The sequence below is a fragment of the Pseudopodoces humilis genome, chromosome 5, assembly GCF_049639895.1.
Source record: "Pseudopodoces humilis isolate 2021_Gansu_Grassland_sample_001 chromosome 5, ASM4963989v1, whole genome shotgun sequence".
Taxonomy (NCBI): domain Eukaryota; kingdom Metazoa; phylum Chordata; class Aves; order Passeriformes; family Paridae; genus Pseudopodoces; species Pseudopodoces humilis.
In genome coordinates, this window is record NC_142204.1 from 19424393 (window position 1) to 19439026 (window position 14634).

General features: G+C 51.8%; 1 protein-coding gene across 1 annotated transcript; it reads left to right on the forward strand.

Moving 5' to 3' along the window:
- The first annotated feature begins 7586 nt into the window (after positions 1 to 7586).
- On the forward strand, positions 7587 to 8598 carry ASCL1 (achaete-scute family bHLH transcription factor 1). Its single transcript, XM_005527877.3, has 2 exons — positions 7587 to 8259; positions 8478 to 8598. Exon 1 carries the CDS (start codon positions 7587 to 7589, stop codon positions 8235 to 8237), a length of 651 nt encoding a protein of 216 aa, XP_005527934.2. The 3' UTR covers positions 8238 to 8259; positions 8478 to 8598.
- Positions 8599 to 14634: the final 6036 nt, after the last annotated feature.

Consider the following 14634-nt stretch of genomic DNA (forward strand, 5'->3'; position numbering starts at 1 on the left):
ACTAAACACACTGGACACTGCTCATATGACAGTAGGATGGGGCAAGGAAAGACAGAGCAGTAGGAGAAAGTATCCTCAGCAATTGCCAGGAGTAGAAAAACTACTGTTTTTTTAACTACTCAGCCAGTGAATTCATTAAATAGCCAGTATTTTGTGTCCTATGTTTGTGCAGCACAAGGCACAGCCCTATCCATGACACAGATACATGAAGGCTACATTGGGAAAAAAAAAAACAACAATGAGATGAGAATGGTGACAACTCTGATTAGAGCCCATGTGCAGGACAAGACAGACTCCAGGAATTAGTCTTGTTTACTTTCCCCACACACCATGCCTTGCCACCTGATGTATTTTTCAGTGAGATAAACTATTCTTTCCTCTGTTTGTGCCTTCCTCTTTCTTTCCTCATTCCTTCTCTTTACACTAGTCTTTTATATCTCTTTGACTTCTTTGTGGCTTTTACATGCTTTGGGTCTTTGTTCCTTCCCTTTCTCCATCCCTTTTCTTATACCTGTTCACCCTCTACCCAATGGTAGTGGCAAGACAAAGTGAAATATCAAATACCCAAAATACTGCTCATGCCAAATCTTTGTCATTATCTATTTTGCCTCCTACCCCCTGCTTTTTGTATTTATTTTGCAAGACTATCTCTTAACCCCGTTGTTACACAATCATAATAATACCACCAGTGTATTGCCACCAGTTTACTGTTTAATCAGTCTGCACTGTCAGAGGCTGCCTGGTCACAAAAGGTACTGGCTGGAGGAAACAAAGCTCCATCTTGCCAGGAGGAATTCCCAAATTCTCTTGTTTTGGAGCGAAGTGGTACACGGGGGTGTGTGAGTATGTGTGGGCCCAGTGATGTTACTCTAGGAATATGCAGTTGAATCAGCAGCTGTTACCTTGGGCCCTTTCAGAGTCCAAACTGCTGGAGCTTCCCTGTCCTCTTTGAAGTACTACTTCAGCGTGCCAAGCATGCGTTCATCCCCCTGCAGTGACACTGCCAAACAGGTTTTCCCACTTGTGTTTCAGGTTCCCTCATGTGCCTGATTCCCGAGCCGGTGTGAGCACCTCGGCTTTAAGTCTGTTAGTCCTGACTTCTGCTGCAGCATCATGCACTCTCTCTCCTTTCAACCATTGATATGGTTGAAATATGCACTGATATCCCACCTTGCCTTTGCCTAAAAACATGTGTTCTCCCTCCAAAACGCACTTTCTTTGTGTATGCACACACCACGTGTAGTCCTTTCTGGCTGTGCTCTCAGCCACAGCTCACAGAGCTCTTTGCACTGAAGTTGGCAGTTTCCCCTGGCCGGCATGATGCGAGTTCAAGGGGCCGTGGACTTTGGCTGCTCTTCAGACTGCTCTTTGGTGCCCATTTGCAGAGTGGCAGCTTCCCTGGAGCTGTGAGTCTTTGTGTCTGGGTGAGGATGTCCCTTCTCCTGCCAGGACACTGGGCCTATCCTTGGCCGGCGGCTCCCTGCCTTCCCTGCTGGTCCAGGATGTCCCAGTGCATATGAGGGAGCAGTGACGGAGCAGTGAGCAGTGGAAGGGGGATTTTCTAGTGAAAAGAGAAGCTTGTGGAAAAAGTTTCCAGATGAGGATTCATGAGTATCTTAGGTAGTTTGTGTGTGTGCGCATGTCAGGGGCACATCTCCCTTATCAATATCGTGTGTGCATTTACCAGAGGTCTCAGGATGCTGTAGCTCTCGTTTACACCCCAAACAAGCAGCACTTCCTCGCACTTCCCTCTGCATCGTGCGGGCAAAGCCGCGCAGCCGTATCCCCTCTCACTGCAGAGCCGGGCTCCCTGACACCTCAAGGCTACAATCCCTCCCCGGATTTCCCTGGCTCCTTCACTGCTGGGCGCGGGTGGCCGGGAGGTGGCACTGTGTCCTCACGGCAGAGGCGGCTGGCGGGAGCGGGGATCCCTGTCCCCCCCTGCCTGCCCTCGCCGGGACCAGAGGGGGATCCGCTTCCCAGCCTGCGCAGGCATCACCCAAACCCTCTCCTGCCCCTCCTGCCAGGGACCACCGCCTCGGAGGGGCCGGGAACAAACCACCTCCCGCCCAAGAAATTCGGCTCTCCAAAAAGCGGCGCTGGGGGGTGTGCGGGAGGGCAGCTCGGTGTGATTTATCCCCCGGGGCTGTGACGGACGCACAACTCGTGGCCGCACAATGGGGCCACCCGGCGGGCGAGGAGAGCAGGGGAGAGCGGGCGGCACCGCCCGGCTGGACCCGCGGGAGCTGCGGAGGGGCGAGCGGGACGGGACCGCGGGGGAAAAGCTGCTTCGGTGGCTGGTTTGGTTTTGGGTTTTTGTTTTGTTTTGGGGGTTTTTTTCTTTCTTCTTTTTTTTTTTTTTTTTAGCCCTATATGCAAACTGTCACTTCAGGTTAGCACAAGACCTGATGTAGCTCATTAGCATGAGCTGTATCTAATATGCTTAAAACTTCTAATTATTTATTATGCACTAATTGGCAGCCCAAGAAATGTCTGCAAAGTGATGAGTGTTTATCCCAAGACGCCATTCGAGGAGAATTCAGAAGTGTCCCTGATCAAACGTCATTTTTAATTCTTCATTGGGGCACAGGCTTTATTCCTCTCTTAGATGATACAACACCAAGAAAACTCGAACTTGCTTTCCGGATAACCAGCCTTCTCCACCCTGGGCAGGATGGGCAACAATTACTCAAGAATAAAGTTTCATGGTTCAGTTCTTATTTTCATAAAGGGATGCTTAGGAAGAGGCATTAGACTTTATCAAGAATGCAAAAGTTCAAACAAAACGGTCCATAAAAATTATTTATCCGAAGGAACATCTTGCCTTTTCAGGAGAAAATCACTTTTCTGACTTCTGAAAGTAGCAAATTTTGAAAATTATATTCACATGGAAACGGCTTCAAAATAAGTTTACCTCTCTGGGGTTGATGGCCCCCCCTGCCCCACTCCATTCTAAGTGCCTTTTTTTTTTCTTTACAAGTCTGTATTATGTTTCTTCAGGCCGCACCAACTATTTATTTATCTTTATTCTTTCTCTCTTTCTTTTCATTCATTATTCTCTCTCCCTCTCTTTTTTCCCCCTTCCTTGTGTGTGTGGCTTCTCGGTCTGATCTGTAGCTTGTTACCACCCACTGCACGCTCTCTCCTGCAGCCGAGGTGTTTCTATACAAACTTCAGCGTCCAGTTGTCATATTAATTATTACACTGAGTAATGACTGAAATAGTCAAAATAAGGGGAGACTCAAGAGAGCTTTTTCTTGCTGCTCAAAGATTCAGCAAAGAAGCCTTGCAACAAAGCACTAATTGGTCCCCAGAAATACTCTGACAAGGCATGGAAGATAGGTTTCATAAAGCCCAGCAATTGTGAAGGGGGAAAAGATCCTTGAATAGACCCCACGCTTCTTTTCTAAACTCTCTTGCTGAGCAAAAAATGGACTGCTTCTTGAATACTGGACTGATCTTGAATGCTATACCCAGCAGAGAAAAAAATGCACCATTTATTGTAAGTTTTTTTTTCCAGCTATTCATGTGTTCTATGTGGAGAATAAGCTGGTTTTGTTTACCATGAAAGACCTTTTACTTTATTTTCACTCTTGGGGGGGAAGCTGGAAAGGCGAGGGGGAGGGCGAGGGGAGGGAGAGAAACACATGTGCCCAAATCCAGACGAGCTGCCTACTGTAACAAAATGGAGTGTAACAAATCCTACAGAAGTCCCGAATGTATCAATTCTTTGAAGATCTATATAGATTAACGACTTTCGTTCTGCTTTTCCAAGACAGCATTTAATCATAACGTAAATGGCCTTTAAAACAGAAAAGAAGTGTCTAGGAAAAAAAAAAAAAAAAGCATACCAGAGTTTGTTTTTTTTTAAAAAAAAAAAAAAAAAGCAAGGACTTCAAAAGATCTCATGAGTGTGGCTACAATTTAAGCACACAAAATGTCACTAGAAAACAACGACAGTTCAAGATTAATAAATAAATAAATAAGTCAGAAATAAAAGTGGCAAATGAAAAGAGCAAGGACAATTTATCATTATATTAGAATTAAGAAATTTAAGGCGCAGGTGCAGGACTGTGCATAGGAGTGTGTGAAGGCAGGGGACCTTGGAATGATATTTATTATCTAGGAATCTGGTCCCTTACTCTATGCAGTGAGCACAGCCCCAGAGCCCTTACTCTGTGCAGTGAGCACCCAGAGGAGCTGCTGAGATTGGAATTACCTCAGACGTGATGGGTGAGTTTGTTTCCCACTGGCAGTGGGAAGAAAGAGACAAGGGAGGAAAAGGCTCTGACCCCCTCATCCATCCCCCCACACAAACACATACCATGACCCAGGGTAGCCAAATGGCCACAGGGCCACAGAGGCACATTTATGTGAGTTACACTCGGTGACCTCTGGGACTCACAGGCTTTGCCTTTTTAAGAGCCCTCTGAAACCAGAGAAGAAGGGACCCAGAAACTCCAATCTCATTCTGCCTCTTCCAGGAAAAAGGGCAGGAATGTCCCTATACGGTGTTTCTATACCAGTTCTGGAAGTGGGCTGCTCCAAGAAGAATTACTCTGTTAAAAAAAAAAAAAAAATATATATATATATATATATATAGTTTACAGGGCTGCAATTACTTTGATATTTCTTTTTGCGCTTCCCAAAGTCACAATGCAGAGCTGGTGATGCAAGAACTGCTTCCAGTGCAGTCTGTTCTGACATCAGACAAGGGATGTTGAAAAAACCATCCAGGAGACCTGGTACTGAACATGGAGAGTTCCCCAAACAGGAAGTACAAGCAAACATTTTATCCTGCTAGGGTCTGGCTGTTGTGCCCAGGAGTGGATAAAATAAGTTAAAACATTTCCCATGTGATTTCTCCCTTCCCAGTAGGCTAGAAGTCAGAAACAGGTCAGCGATCAGTGAAGAGGCCCCAGAATAAATATGACCACACGGAACTACTTCACATTTTTCATCACACGCACCTTTAAAGCTGACATGTTAAAAAATCATAAAAATTCTAGCTAGCAGGTGCACATTGAGGCTCTCCTGTCCTATGTTTCTGATTAGCACTTCTTAAACTCACACACACAGCCAGGGTCAGAGATCCAGGGGCAGATGAGAAGTGATTTCTGCAGCTCCAGGCTGCTGTAATCGAGGTCAACAACAGCACAGGGATTACTTTTGCAGTCATTTCCACTGAAACTTTAACATGGACTGTGCAGGTCCCCTCCTTCCATGCTTTGGAAGCTTTTGGAGCTGGTACTCATATAAGGGATTAAAGCCACCTGCCAGGGACTTTCTAGGGACATATCACCATGGCAAGGTTGTGGTACCATGGCTGTGCTCTTTTTAGTGGGTTAGAGAGCACACACATCTGAGTTTACAGGGGGGAAAGGTGCAGAGAGAAGTGGAAATGAGACAGAGTAGAAGGCAGAAAATGTGCTAAAGATTTCAGAAATACATGGATCTCTGAAAGGCAGGAGGACAGGGACAGAATGCCCTGATCAGCATTCTCCCAGTGCTGAGCCTGTCCATGACTCCCCAGGCTGCCTTCACCCTTGCAGCCCCAAGGGTCAGTGTGACCCCAAGGCACACCAGCCTCAAACTCTCAGCACCTCAGTGCTCCTTTTCCTCATTTGGTCCTGAACCACAAGTGAGACTTCACCTGGGAGCAGTGATAATTTCCCCTGAAAAATAGTCCACGTCTATCCTGACTCCCCAGTTACAGGCCAATGTCATTGCTTGCTTGGAAAGCCGGTGACATACTTTCACTTTGCAGGGTGCTGCAGGAGGAGCAGGGGGTCTGTGGCTTCCCCGGGCCCAGCAAGCAGACTGTGTGACCTGGGAAATGGGATCTGGCAGTGAACGGCGGGCTGACCCCACACCTGCCAACTGTGCCCGAAACACCCTTACTTTATGAGGCAAGCCTCCTCCCTCCCCGTGCTGGACCGTGCGCGTGGGACGTGCCCAAGAGCGGCTTGTCCTTTCTCTCCTGACAGGCTCACCCTGTGGTGCTCAACATTCCAGAAGGGTAATTCGAGGTGACTTCTCCCGAGAAGCCTCTACCCTGCTCTGCTCTCAGCCGCCCTCCTCCTATCACCCAGCGCGGCTCACCCGCCGTTGTCGCTGGCTAATAGAGCCATCAGCCCGTCCGGGGCGTGCGCGGCGCCGGGCACACGCGGCTCCGGCCGCTGGAAGCGGGCGGAGACGACAGCCTCCGGCGGTGGGGCTCGGACACTCACGGAGTTCAGCCTGGCAGCACTCGGTGAGCGAAGGGAGCGATACCAGGCATCCCGGTGCTCTCTAGGGACAAGGAGGAGCCGATGTCCCGCACACGAAGTTTCCCCGAACGCGCCGCATCTCGCAATAGCAAGGGCACTCCTCCCGCGGGCGAGCACCGCTTTGCCTGCCCACGCCACGGGACATCTCCGTGCCTACACATCCCGCAGCGCGGCTCTCCCTCCCCTCCAAACCCCGGCAGATGCCGCTGAGGTGGCCCCAGCAGGGGATGCCCCGCACACCCGGGGGCTCCGCCGGGAGCCACCCGCTGCCTCTCCCTCAGCCGGCTCCGCACCCCGCCTCGGACACCCCTCGGCGGCCAGGGCTCCCCCCTTTCCCTTTCTCCCTCACGCTTTCCCGCCCCTGCGCCGCGCCCCCCCCCCCCCCCCCCCGCGGCGCCCACGCCCGGCGCCCCCGCCCCGCCCCCGGCCCGCGCGGCGCCCCGGCGCGGGTGTTTGCTCAGGGCCGGGAGCGCGGCACGCGCCGGGCGCACGCACTTGCGACAACAAACCCGCGAGCGGCGGGGGCGGCGCGCGGGGCGGGGGCGGCGGGGGGAGGCGGGGCCGCGCGGCCGCCAGCGCGTGTGCGGCGGGGGGCGTGGGGGCTCGTGTGTGTGTGTGTGTGCGCGTGTGTGTGTGCGTGTGCGTGTGTGTGTGCGTGTGTGTGTGTTCGTGTGTGCGTGTCTGTCTGTCTGTCTGTGTGGGTGTGCGTGTCCCGCGCTGAAAAGGCGGCGGCGCTCCGCGCATCGCGGCCGGCAAAGCTGGGGAGCGTGGAAAGCGCAAGGTGCAGGGTGTGCGTGTGTGTGAGCGCGGGGGGTGGCGGGGGGAGGTTTGTCTCTGTGTGCGTGTGTGTGTGTGTGTGTGCGTGTGTGTGTAGGAGAAGGGGGGGCGAGCCCCGTCCGCCCCTTATAAGAGACACAATCCTCAGCCACTTTTTTGCAAAAGGGGCTTTGCAAAGCAGCCTGCGCACACGCGAGCGCCACGAGCCTCCCCGCGGCCGCCGCACGGAGGGCGAGAGGGAGGGGGGCGGGCAGAGCCGCCCGCCGTCCCCGCCGCCCGCCCGGCTCTGCCGTCCGCTCCCGTTAGTCTCCGCTTCCCCTTTCCCCTGTCGTCTGTTGCCTAGCTCATTATTTTTATTTTTTTTTTTTAATTTTAAATTGAACGGGCAAGTTTTTTCTTTTTCTCTTTTTCTATTTTTTCTTTCTCTTTTTTTTTTTGTTTGTTTGTTTGTTTGTTGGTTTTTTTTTTTGTGGTGGTGGTGGGGGGACGGGGACCGACCGTCACTCGGGCGCCCCCGCCTCGCAGGGCTCCCCCTCGCCCATGGCCAGCGGCAGCCCCGCCAGGATGTCCAGCGCCGCCGGGCAGCCGCCCTTCCTGCAGCCGGCGTGCTTCTTCGCCGCGGCGGGGGCCGCCGCCGCCGCCCCTCCGGGGCCGCCCCCGGGAGCGCCACCGCCGCAGCTGAGCCCGGCGGGCGGACAGCCCTCCCCGGGCGGCAAGCCCTCGGCGCCGCGGGCGGCCAAGCGGCAGCGCTCGGCCTCGCCGGAGCTGATGCGCTGCAAGAGGAGGCTCAACTTCAGCGGCTTCGGGTACAGCCTGCCGCAGCAGCAGCCGGCCGCCGTGGCGCGGCGCAACGAGCGGGAGCGCAACCGGGTGAAGCTGGTGAACCTGGGCTTCGCCACGCTGCGGGAGCACGTCCCCAACGGCGCTGCCAACAAGAAGATGAGCAAGGTGGAGACGCTCCGCTCCGCCGTCGAGTACATCCGCGCCCTGCAGCAGCTGCTCGACGAGCATGACGCCGTCAGCGCCGCCTTCCAGGCAGGCGTCCTCTCGCCCACCATCTCGCCCAGCTACTCCCACGACATGAACTCCATGGCGGGCTCCCCCGTCTCCTCCTACTCCTCCGACGAGGGCTCCTACGACCCGCTCAGCCCCGAGGAGCAGGAGCTTCTAGACTTCACAAGCTGGTTCTGAAGGCCGGCCGCCCTCCCGGCAGGTGGGTAGGCGCCACGGAGGCCCGGGGAAGGCCGGGGGGGATAGCGGCGGGACGGACGCGGGGCGGCGGGGCCGCAGCCGCCGGGGCAGGGGGCGCAGCCGGGGCTGCCCCTCGGGCGGGCGCCGCTTGTCCCGCGGTACTTACGAGCGGCTCTGCGGCCCGACTCCCGGCACTGCTCCCGGCGCAGCTCTCATCTCTTCTCTCTTTTATTGTTACAGGACAGTTGCAAAAGGGAAAAGAAACAAACAAACAAAAACCAAAAAAAAACCACCCACATAAAAACAGGTCACACACAGAAAGACAAAAATCCACGCAGAAAAAGAACCTGTTGCGTTCCAGCTCCCCTGCCGTCGGAGGGCGGTGCGGGCACGTCTCTCGGCGGGCGGGCACAGCGCTGCGCGCCGCGGGGGCGGTCGGGGCGGTCGGCCCCGGCCCCGGAGACCGGCCGGCCTTTGCACTCCGTCGCACTGCCACGGACTGCGCCCCGGAGGAGCGGGTGTGTCCGGCGGGGGAGCCCCGGGAAGCGGGAAAGGGCGCTGCGCTCCTCGGCCGACGGAGGAGCTCTTCCTCTTCTTCCTCCTCCTCAGCAGAGAGGCGGCCCATCTTCGCACCTCGCCGCCGCCGCGGCCCTTCAGACACTGGCGTTCATCACCTGTGGACAAAGTTAGTTTCCCGATGTCTGTGGAGATGCTGAAGTTAAGCTATGCTGTACTCAAAGAAGTCCCTGGATCCCCGTCAACCCCCCATCTCCCCGTGCCTCTCCCTCCCCTCGATCCAAGCTTTTCCTCTTGTTTCCATCATAGAATGCTTCCAATCTTTTTTTTTGTGAATTTTTTTATGATGAGAAAATCTATTTGTATCTATCCTAACCCGGTTGGGGATATATTAAGCTATTTTTGTACATAAGAGAGAGAGAGATTTATAGAGGTTTTGTACAAATGGTTTAAAATGTGTATATCTTGATACTTTTTTTAATATGTAATGCTTATTACCTCCTCATGTTTAGACTCGTAGTCAACGTTACCTTACAATTGCCATTTTTGTATGTGGTTTTGTAAAGGACTTGGATTTCCTCCAGATGTACTTTAGCACCAATGTGTCTTACTTTATAGAAACTTCGTTAATGTATTAATAATGTCATTAAACAATGTTCAAAGTGAACAAAGTTTATGCAGCTATTGTCCAAACGCAAAACGGTAGCTATTTGTTTTCATATGCTGCCTTTTGGGAGAAAAAGGAAAAAAAAAGGAAAAAAAAAGAAAAACCAGACAAGCAACAAACACCCCCCCCCACACACACCACTGCCTTTTCTTACTGTTTTATTACAAACTTACAAAGGTCCTGTATAACCCTATTTTATACAATCTAGTTTCATAATAAAACTTTTTTTTAATTAAAATGATCAGCTGCCTACCGCATGCAATTTTTTTTTTCTTTCTGCCATTGGCAACGATGAATGTAAGGACAGAATGTTAACCGATGTTATACCGGAGCTAAGTTGCATATGAAGTGTTTGTATCTGATGGATGTAACATATATATCTTTATCTCTATATAAAAATGCAAAGATCTAGCCCTATCACCATTGTTTTCTTGCCCTTCTGTGTTGCAAATGTGTATCCAAATCAAAAGGCGAGGGGATTATTAATGATTGCATTGTCCTTCCTGAAATCACTGCACATTAGAGAATTCCCCCAAAAGCCCAAGTCTTAAAAAAAGAGGGCGCTCCATCCTGCGTTTCGGCGGTGTGACCCTGTCCTCCTCCGCGCCTCTGACCCAACGGGGCAGGAAAACACGGGGGATGGCACAGCCGCCGCCACCCAAAACACGGGGCGCTGTGCTGCCTCTGCGAACACACTGGCTGGGGAAATAAAACCCTCGCAGAGAAGACGGGAAGCGAGAGGAGAAGGGAGATAAAATTAAATAAATAAATGAAGTAGTAGAAATCGGTGGAAGCGTAGAGGTATTAGTCTTTCCAAACTTGTTATTCTGCCTAAATAGCGTGATCTGCCTGTAAAAGTAGCCAATTACCAAGACTCAAAAAGAAATTGGACTCTTCCCCCTATTCTCCGCTTTTTTTTTTTTTTTTTTTTTTTTTTTGGCTAGCCTGCTTGTTGTCAGTTAGCAAGGACGTGACCAGAATTCGCCTTCTTTTCGCCTGGCTCCTGCATCACTTGCAAATTCAGTTTGCGTGCACCAAGCCAAGCGGAAAGCAAAGCTCAAAATGCATTTAAAAAAAAAAAAAAAAAGAAAAAAAAAAGAAAACCAACAAAGACCGGGGAGAGCCAGTGTGCCGTACGGAGTTACAAAGAAAAAAAAAAAAAAACTAGTCCACTCCGCTACAAATGTGCCGTCGAGTTGCGAGGGATGCGCTATTTTTAAGAAAGAAGAGGAAAAAAACTTCGGTGGAGGAGCCCGGAATTTTCCCTCTGTGTGTGTGTGTGTAACTAGAGCTAGTTAAATATATAAGCATATATATGCACACATGAACGTTTATACGTGTGTATGTCAATGCACAGTCCTTCCTGCATTGCTTTAAAAGTATACACACGTTTGGCCCTTCGCCTCCTCCCCCCACGCCCTGAAATGATCAATACGTGATTTAATCGCGGGGGGAGGGGGAGGGGAGGGGGAGGACGGGACGGGAGGACGGGACACGCTGGGGTCATGAAATCCCTCATTACTTTAGCACAAACACTCATTGTTTTAACCGCTCGTGGAACTAATGTTTAGTTATGAAAATAATAACCGTTATATGCCGCCATCCGCTGTCCCTTTACAGCATCTCCCTTTTTATTTACCCACTTTTGCAAGTGTACAGATAAGGTATGCAAAGAAAGTGTAGCGAGTAATTTATAGCTATGAATATAACATTAGGATAATGTTTCATTCTGTTACAAAGGCGAAATTTCTCTTCCTTGTGTAGACAGGTGTTCTTTTTTGCTCACTTCTGAATAGTAAATATCCAGACTCATTAAACTAAAGGCAAAGTTACGCTGTTGTTCGCTACAATGTATAAGACAGGCTCAGAAATTCACCACCTCCTCCCTCCCTTTTCCCCTCAGCCCCCTCCAGAAAGAAAGAAAGAAAGAAAACACACACACACAATTTTACTGAAGATAGGGAAAGGGCAAAGCAGGATTGGGGTAAATCTCATTACATCTGCTCTAATCGCTTAGCAACACAAAGCCTTTTCTTGTATTAGCGCGGAGAGCCTTTCAGCGCTGCCTGACAGACAGTATTCAGTTAGCATTAGTAAACTCCATAAATCAGGGACTTCTTTGGGCGCAGTATAAGTTTTAGAACTACTCAGGATTTGGTGGGGGGTGGGGGAAGAGGAGCAGAGAGGGGATATGCGTGCAGACGAAGGTCGCTTGGCCACGGATTTATTAATTTATCTACCTGTGTGTTTATTTATTGTAACGCAGGAATAGCGTCCCGGTGACAAATGCCTCTGGCAGAGTGTGTGCCCTCCTCCAAGCCAAGACCCTCGGGTAGCAGGCGAGGCCCGCGGAGGTGGGCAGCGCTGCCCCCGCCTCCCCACACCACGGCCCGCGGGATCCGCCGAGCCGGGCGGGGGCCGGGGGAGCCTCCCCGCGCCGTGGGGTTTACCCTCACTTCCCCATTCCTGCTCGGCCGCTGCCCCCCGCCCCCGTGATGCCATCTCATGCCCAAACTTTTTCCCGCACGCTGGAGCAGGGCCGGTCCCGCGGAGCCTCCGCGCCCTCCACCCCTCCCGCACGGGTAAGAACGGAGTGGGAAGCCCCCCAGGCCCTGTCCCCGGGAAGGGATGTGGGGCCCCTTTGAGCCTCCTCTTGTCCCCAGCCCTTCTCTCACCTTCCCCTCAGAGAGAGGCGCCGGCCCGCACCCAGCTCCGCTAGCACTGGCTTTTGGGGAGCCCTGCTCTAAAAATCCTTTTTTTTTTTTTTTTTTCCCTCTCTCTCTTTTTCCTTTTCCCTTTTTTATTTTTTTTTTTTCCTTTTTAATTTGTTTGTTTGTTCCCCCTCCTTCTTCCCTTTTCTTTCCTGCCCCTCCCCACGGCGCAGGTCCTGCCTTTTGTGTGCGGGCTCGCAGGGGCAGGCGGGGGGGCTGCGGGGGCCGGGCAGGCAGCGGGCAGCGCTGTCCCCGCGCGTGTCGTGCCTCAGCCTTTATCCCGGCGGCGGCGGCTCGGCGGGGGCCCGCGGGGCTCGGGGGCGGCGGGCGCCCGCCGCAGCTGCCGCCCGCCCGCCCGCCCGCGCTGCCCGCCCCGCGCCGCTCCGCGCTGCCCCGGCCCGCCGGCGGCTGCGGCCGGCAGCACGCGAGGGGAGCGGGCACCTGCCCAAGGAAAGGCGGGCGCGGCCGGGAGTGGAACGGGGGAGGGGGGCACACACGGGACGCCCTGGCTCGCCGCTCCGTAATGCAGCGCGTATTACTCAGTGCATTCAGGGATTAGCTCGACTTGAAGTGTGGGGAGATTTCTGCGTCTCCCTGCTCCTCGCCTCTTGGAAAGGGGAGAGGGGAGAAGCGCCCCCACGGTGGCATCCCGCCCCGTCCCCCCTCCCGGTTCGTCCCAGAGCGCAGCAACTTCCAGCTCCCAAGCGAGCGAGTTCTTAGCGTGTCAGGCCGCACAATGCGGGGCTAATTCCTGCTGCAAAAGGCAAGTGGTGAAGAATCAATCGCAGGCTTTATACAATCAAAAGGGATGATGGGCTTGGGGTTGCGAATTTTCTCTTTTTTTTAAGTTCCCTGCCCCAGTCTGAGTTTCTCCTGCTCCTAACCCCCGTCCTATTAATAATCCCATGCAGGCGATTGCAGACCGAGGTAAAGCTATCATTTGTATGCGCCTGAAGATTAATTTCCCCCATGTACCAACTCAACGGCATAGTTATCTCTTTAACAGGGAAAACAGTTTGGCTCCATTGTCGGGTTGCCAAGACCGCCTTTTGAGAAAGGGAGCCCGGCTAGCCTCTGATCAAACTCAAAGGTTAGTTAAAAGACAAAAACAGCTGAAAATCTTCATGAATAATGCTGTTTCCCCGAGCCCAGTATAGTGCAAGCGCACATTTCAATGCCAGAGCATTTTGTTATGCTGCTCGCCTAAGTCAGAATTTCACAGAAAAGGCAGAGAAGAAAAGCTCCAACAATTAGAGGGGGCCTGTCAGAAAACATTAACGCCTTCCTCGCCCAGCCTGTCAAGCGTGCTGGAAATAAAAAACGGGCATAGCGAATCGCACCTCCACCCTCCGGAGCTGCAGGAGGGAGAGAGAGGCGGGGCTAGAGACAGAGAAGTAAAGAGAGAGAGACAAATGGACAGGCCCAGGCAGTTAACAGTCCCCCTCGGCTTTGCAGTTCATCCAAAAGCTGGAAAAAGAAGGGGAAATGACCTGCAGCTGGATGTTCTCTCTTGATATTCATCCTTCTGTTTCATGCTCCAGAATTAGATTTGTTCTCAGGACCACTGCACACACATACACACACATGCGCACGCACTCACACCATCCCTTTACACCTTCAGCCCTTTCCTGTAAAGCACGAGGTACCTGGTGAAACAGCAGCCCAGCAGAGCTGTTACAACTTTCTGCTTTCTTCTCCCTCCAGCCTCATTTCTGAGCTTCCATGTCTGTAACTGTGCAGATGCATGGTGCAGCCAACCTGCAGCTGGGCTGAAGGACTTCATGTCAGAGCTGTGCTTATGTATAGCACCAGAGCTGTCTTACTCTTTAGAATTTTTTAGGAAAATGTGTTTCAAATGTACAGTTTTAACTAGACAGATCAACTACCCATATGCTTGAGTCCTTTTCCCTAGTTAAATACCTACTGACAAGGACACTAAAATATTTAAATCTTCCCCTGCACTGATGCTGATTTCTGTAAGTGAACATCTAGACTTTGACTTTCCTGGCCAAAGCACAGAGTTTTACCGGTCATTTAAATAACAAGAGAGCTCTGGTTCATCTCTTACTGTGAGCAAAACCTCAGACCATCACTTAAATTCCTTTTTTTTTCTTTTGCCCTTGTTGCCTTTGTTGTCTCATTGCAAATACATGTATATGTTAATAACTGATAAGGAGCAGATCAGCACTGAGCAGCTTCTCTATTCAGCCTTCTGCTGGGTGGGATAGAATGGGGGAGATTGCTGCTATGCATTGTAGTATTCATATGGGGGTTGAAAAAAATGAAATTCCAGCAATATACAAAGTGAGTGAAGCAAAGGAGTACCTCCGATCATCCAATCTGAGGTGTTCCAGGGATTATATCTCTAAAGGGATTCAGCAACACAGTTCAGACAGCATGTGAAAGACATCAGATTGTCCATAGTTAGAGACATGTGTGATTCCTATACATCCTGTGGGGAGGAAACTCTAACCTTGGGGACAGGCACCCCAGCCCTCCATCC

What these genes read in the sequence shown, in the direction of transcription:
- ASCL1 (XM_005527877.3), top strand. Translation starts at nt 7,587, where the DNA reads ATGGCCAGCGGCAGCCCCGCCAGGATGTCCAGCGCCGCCGGGCAGCCG.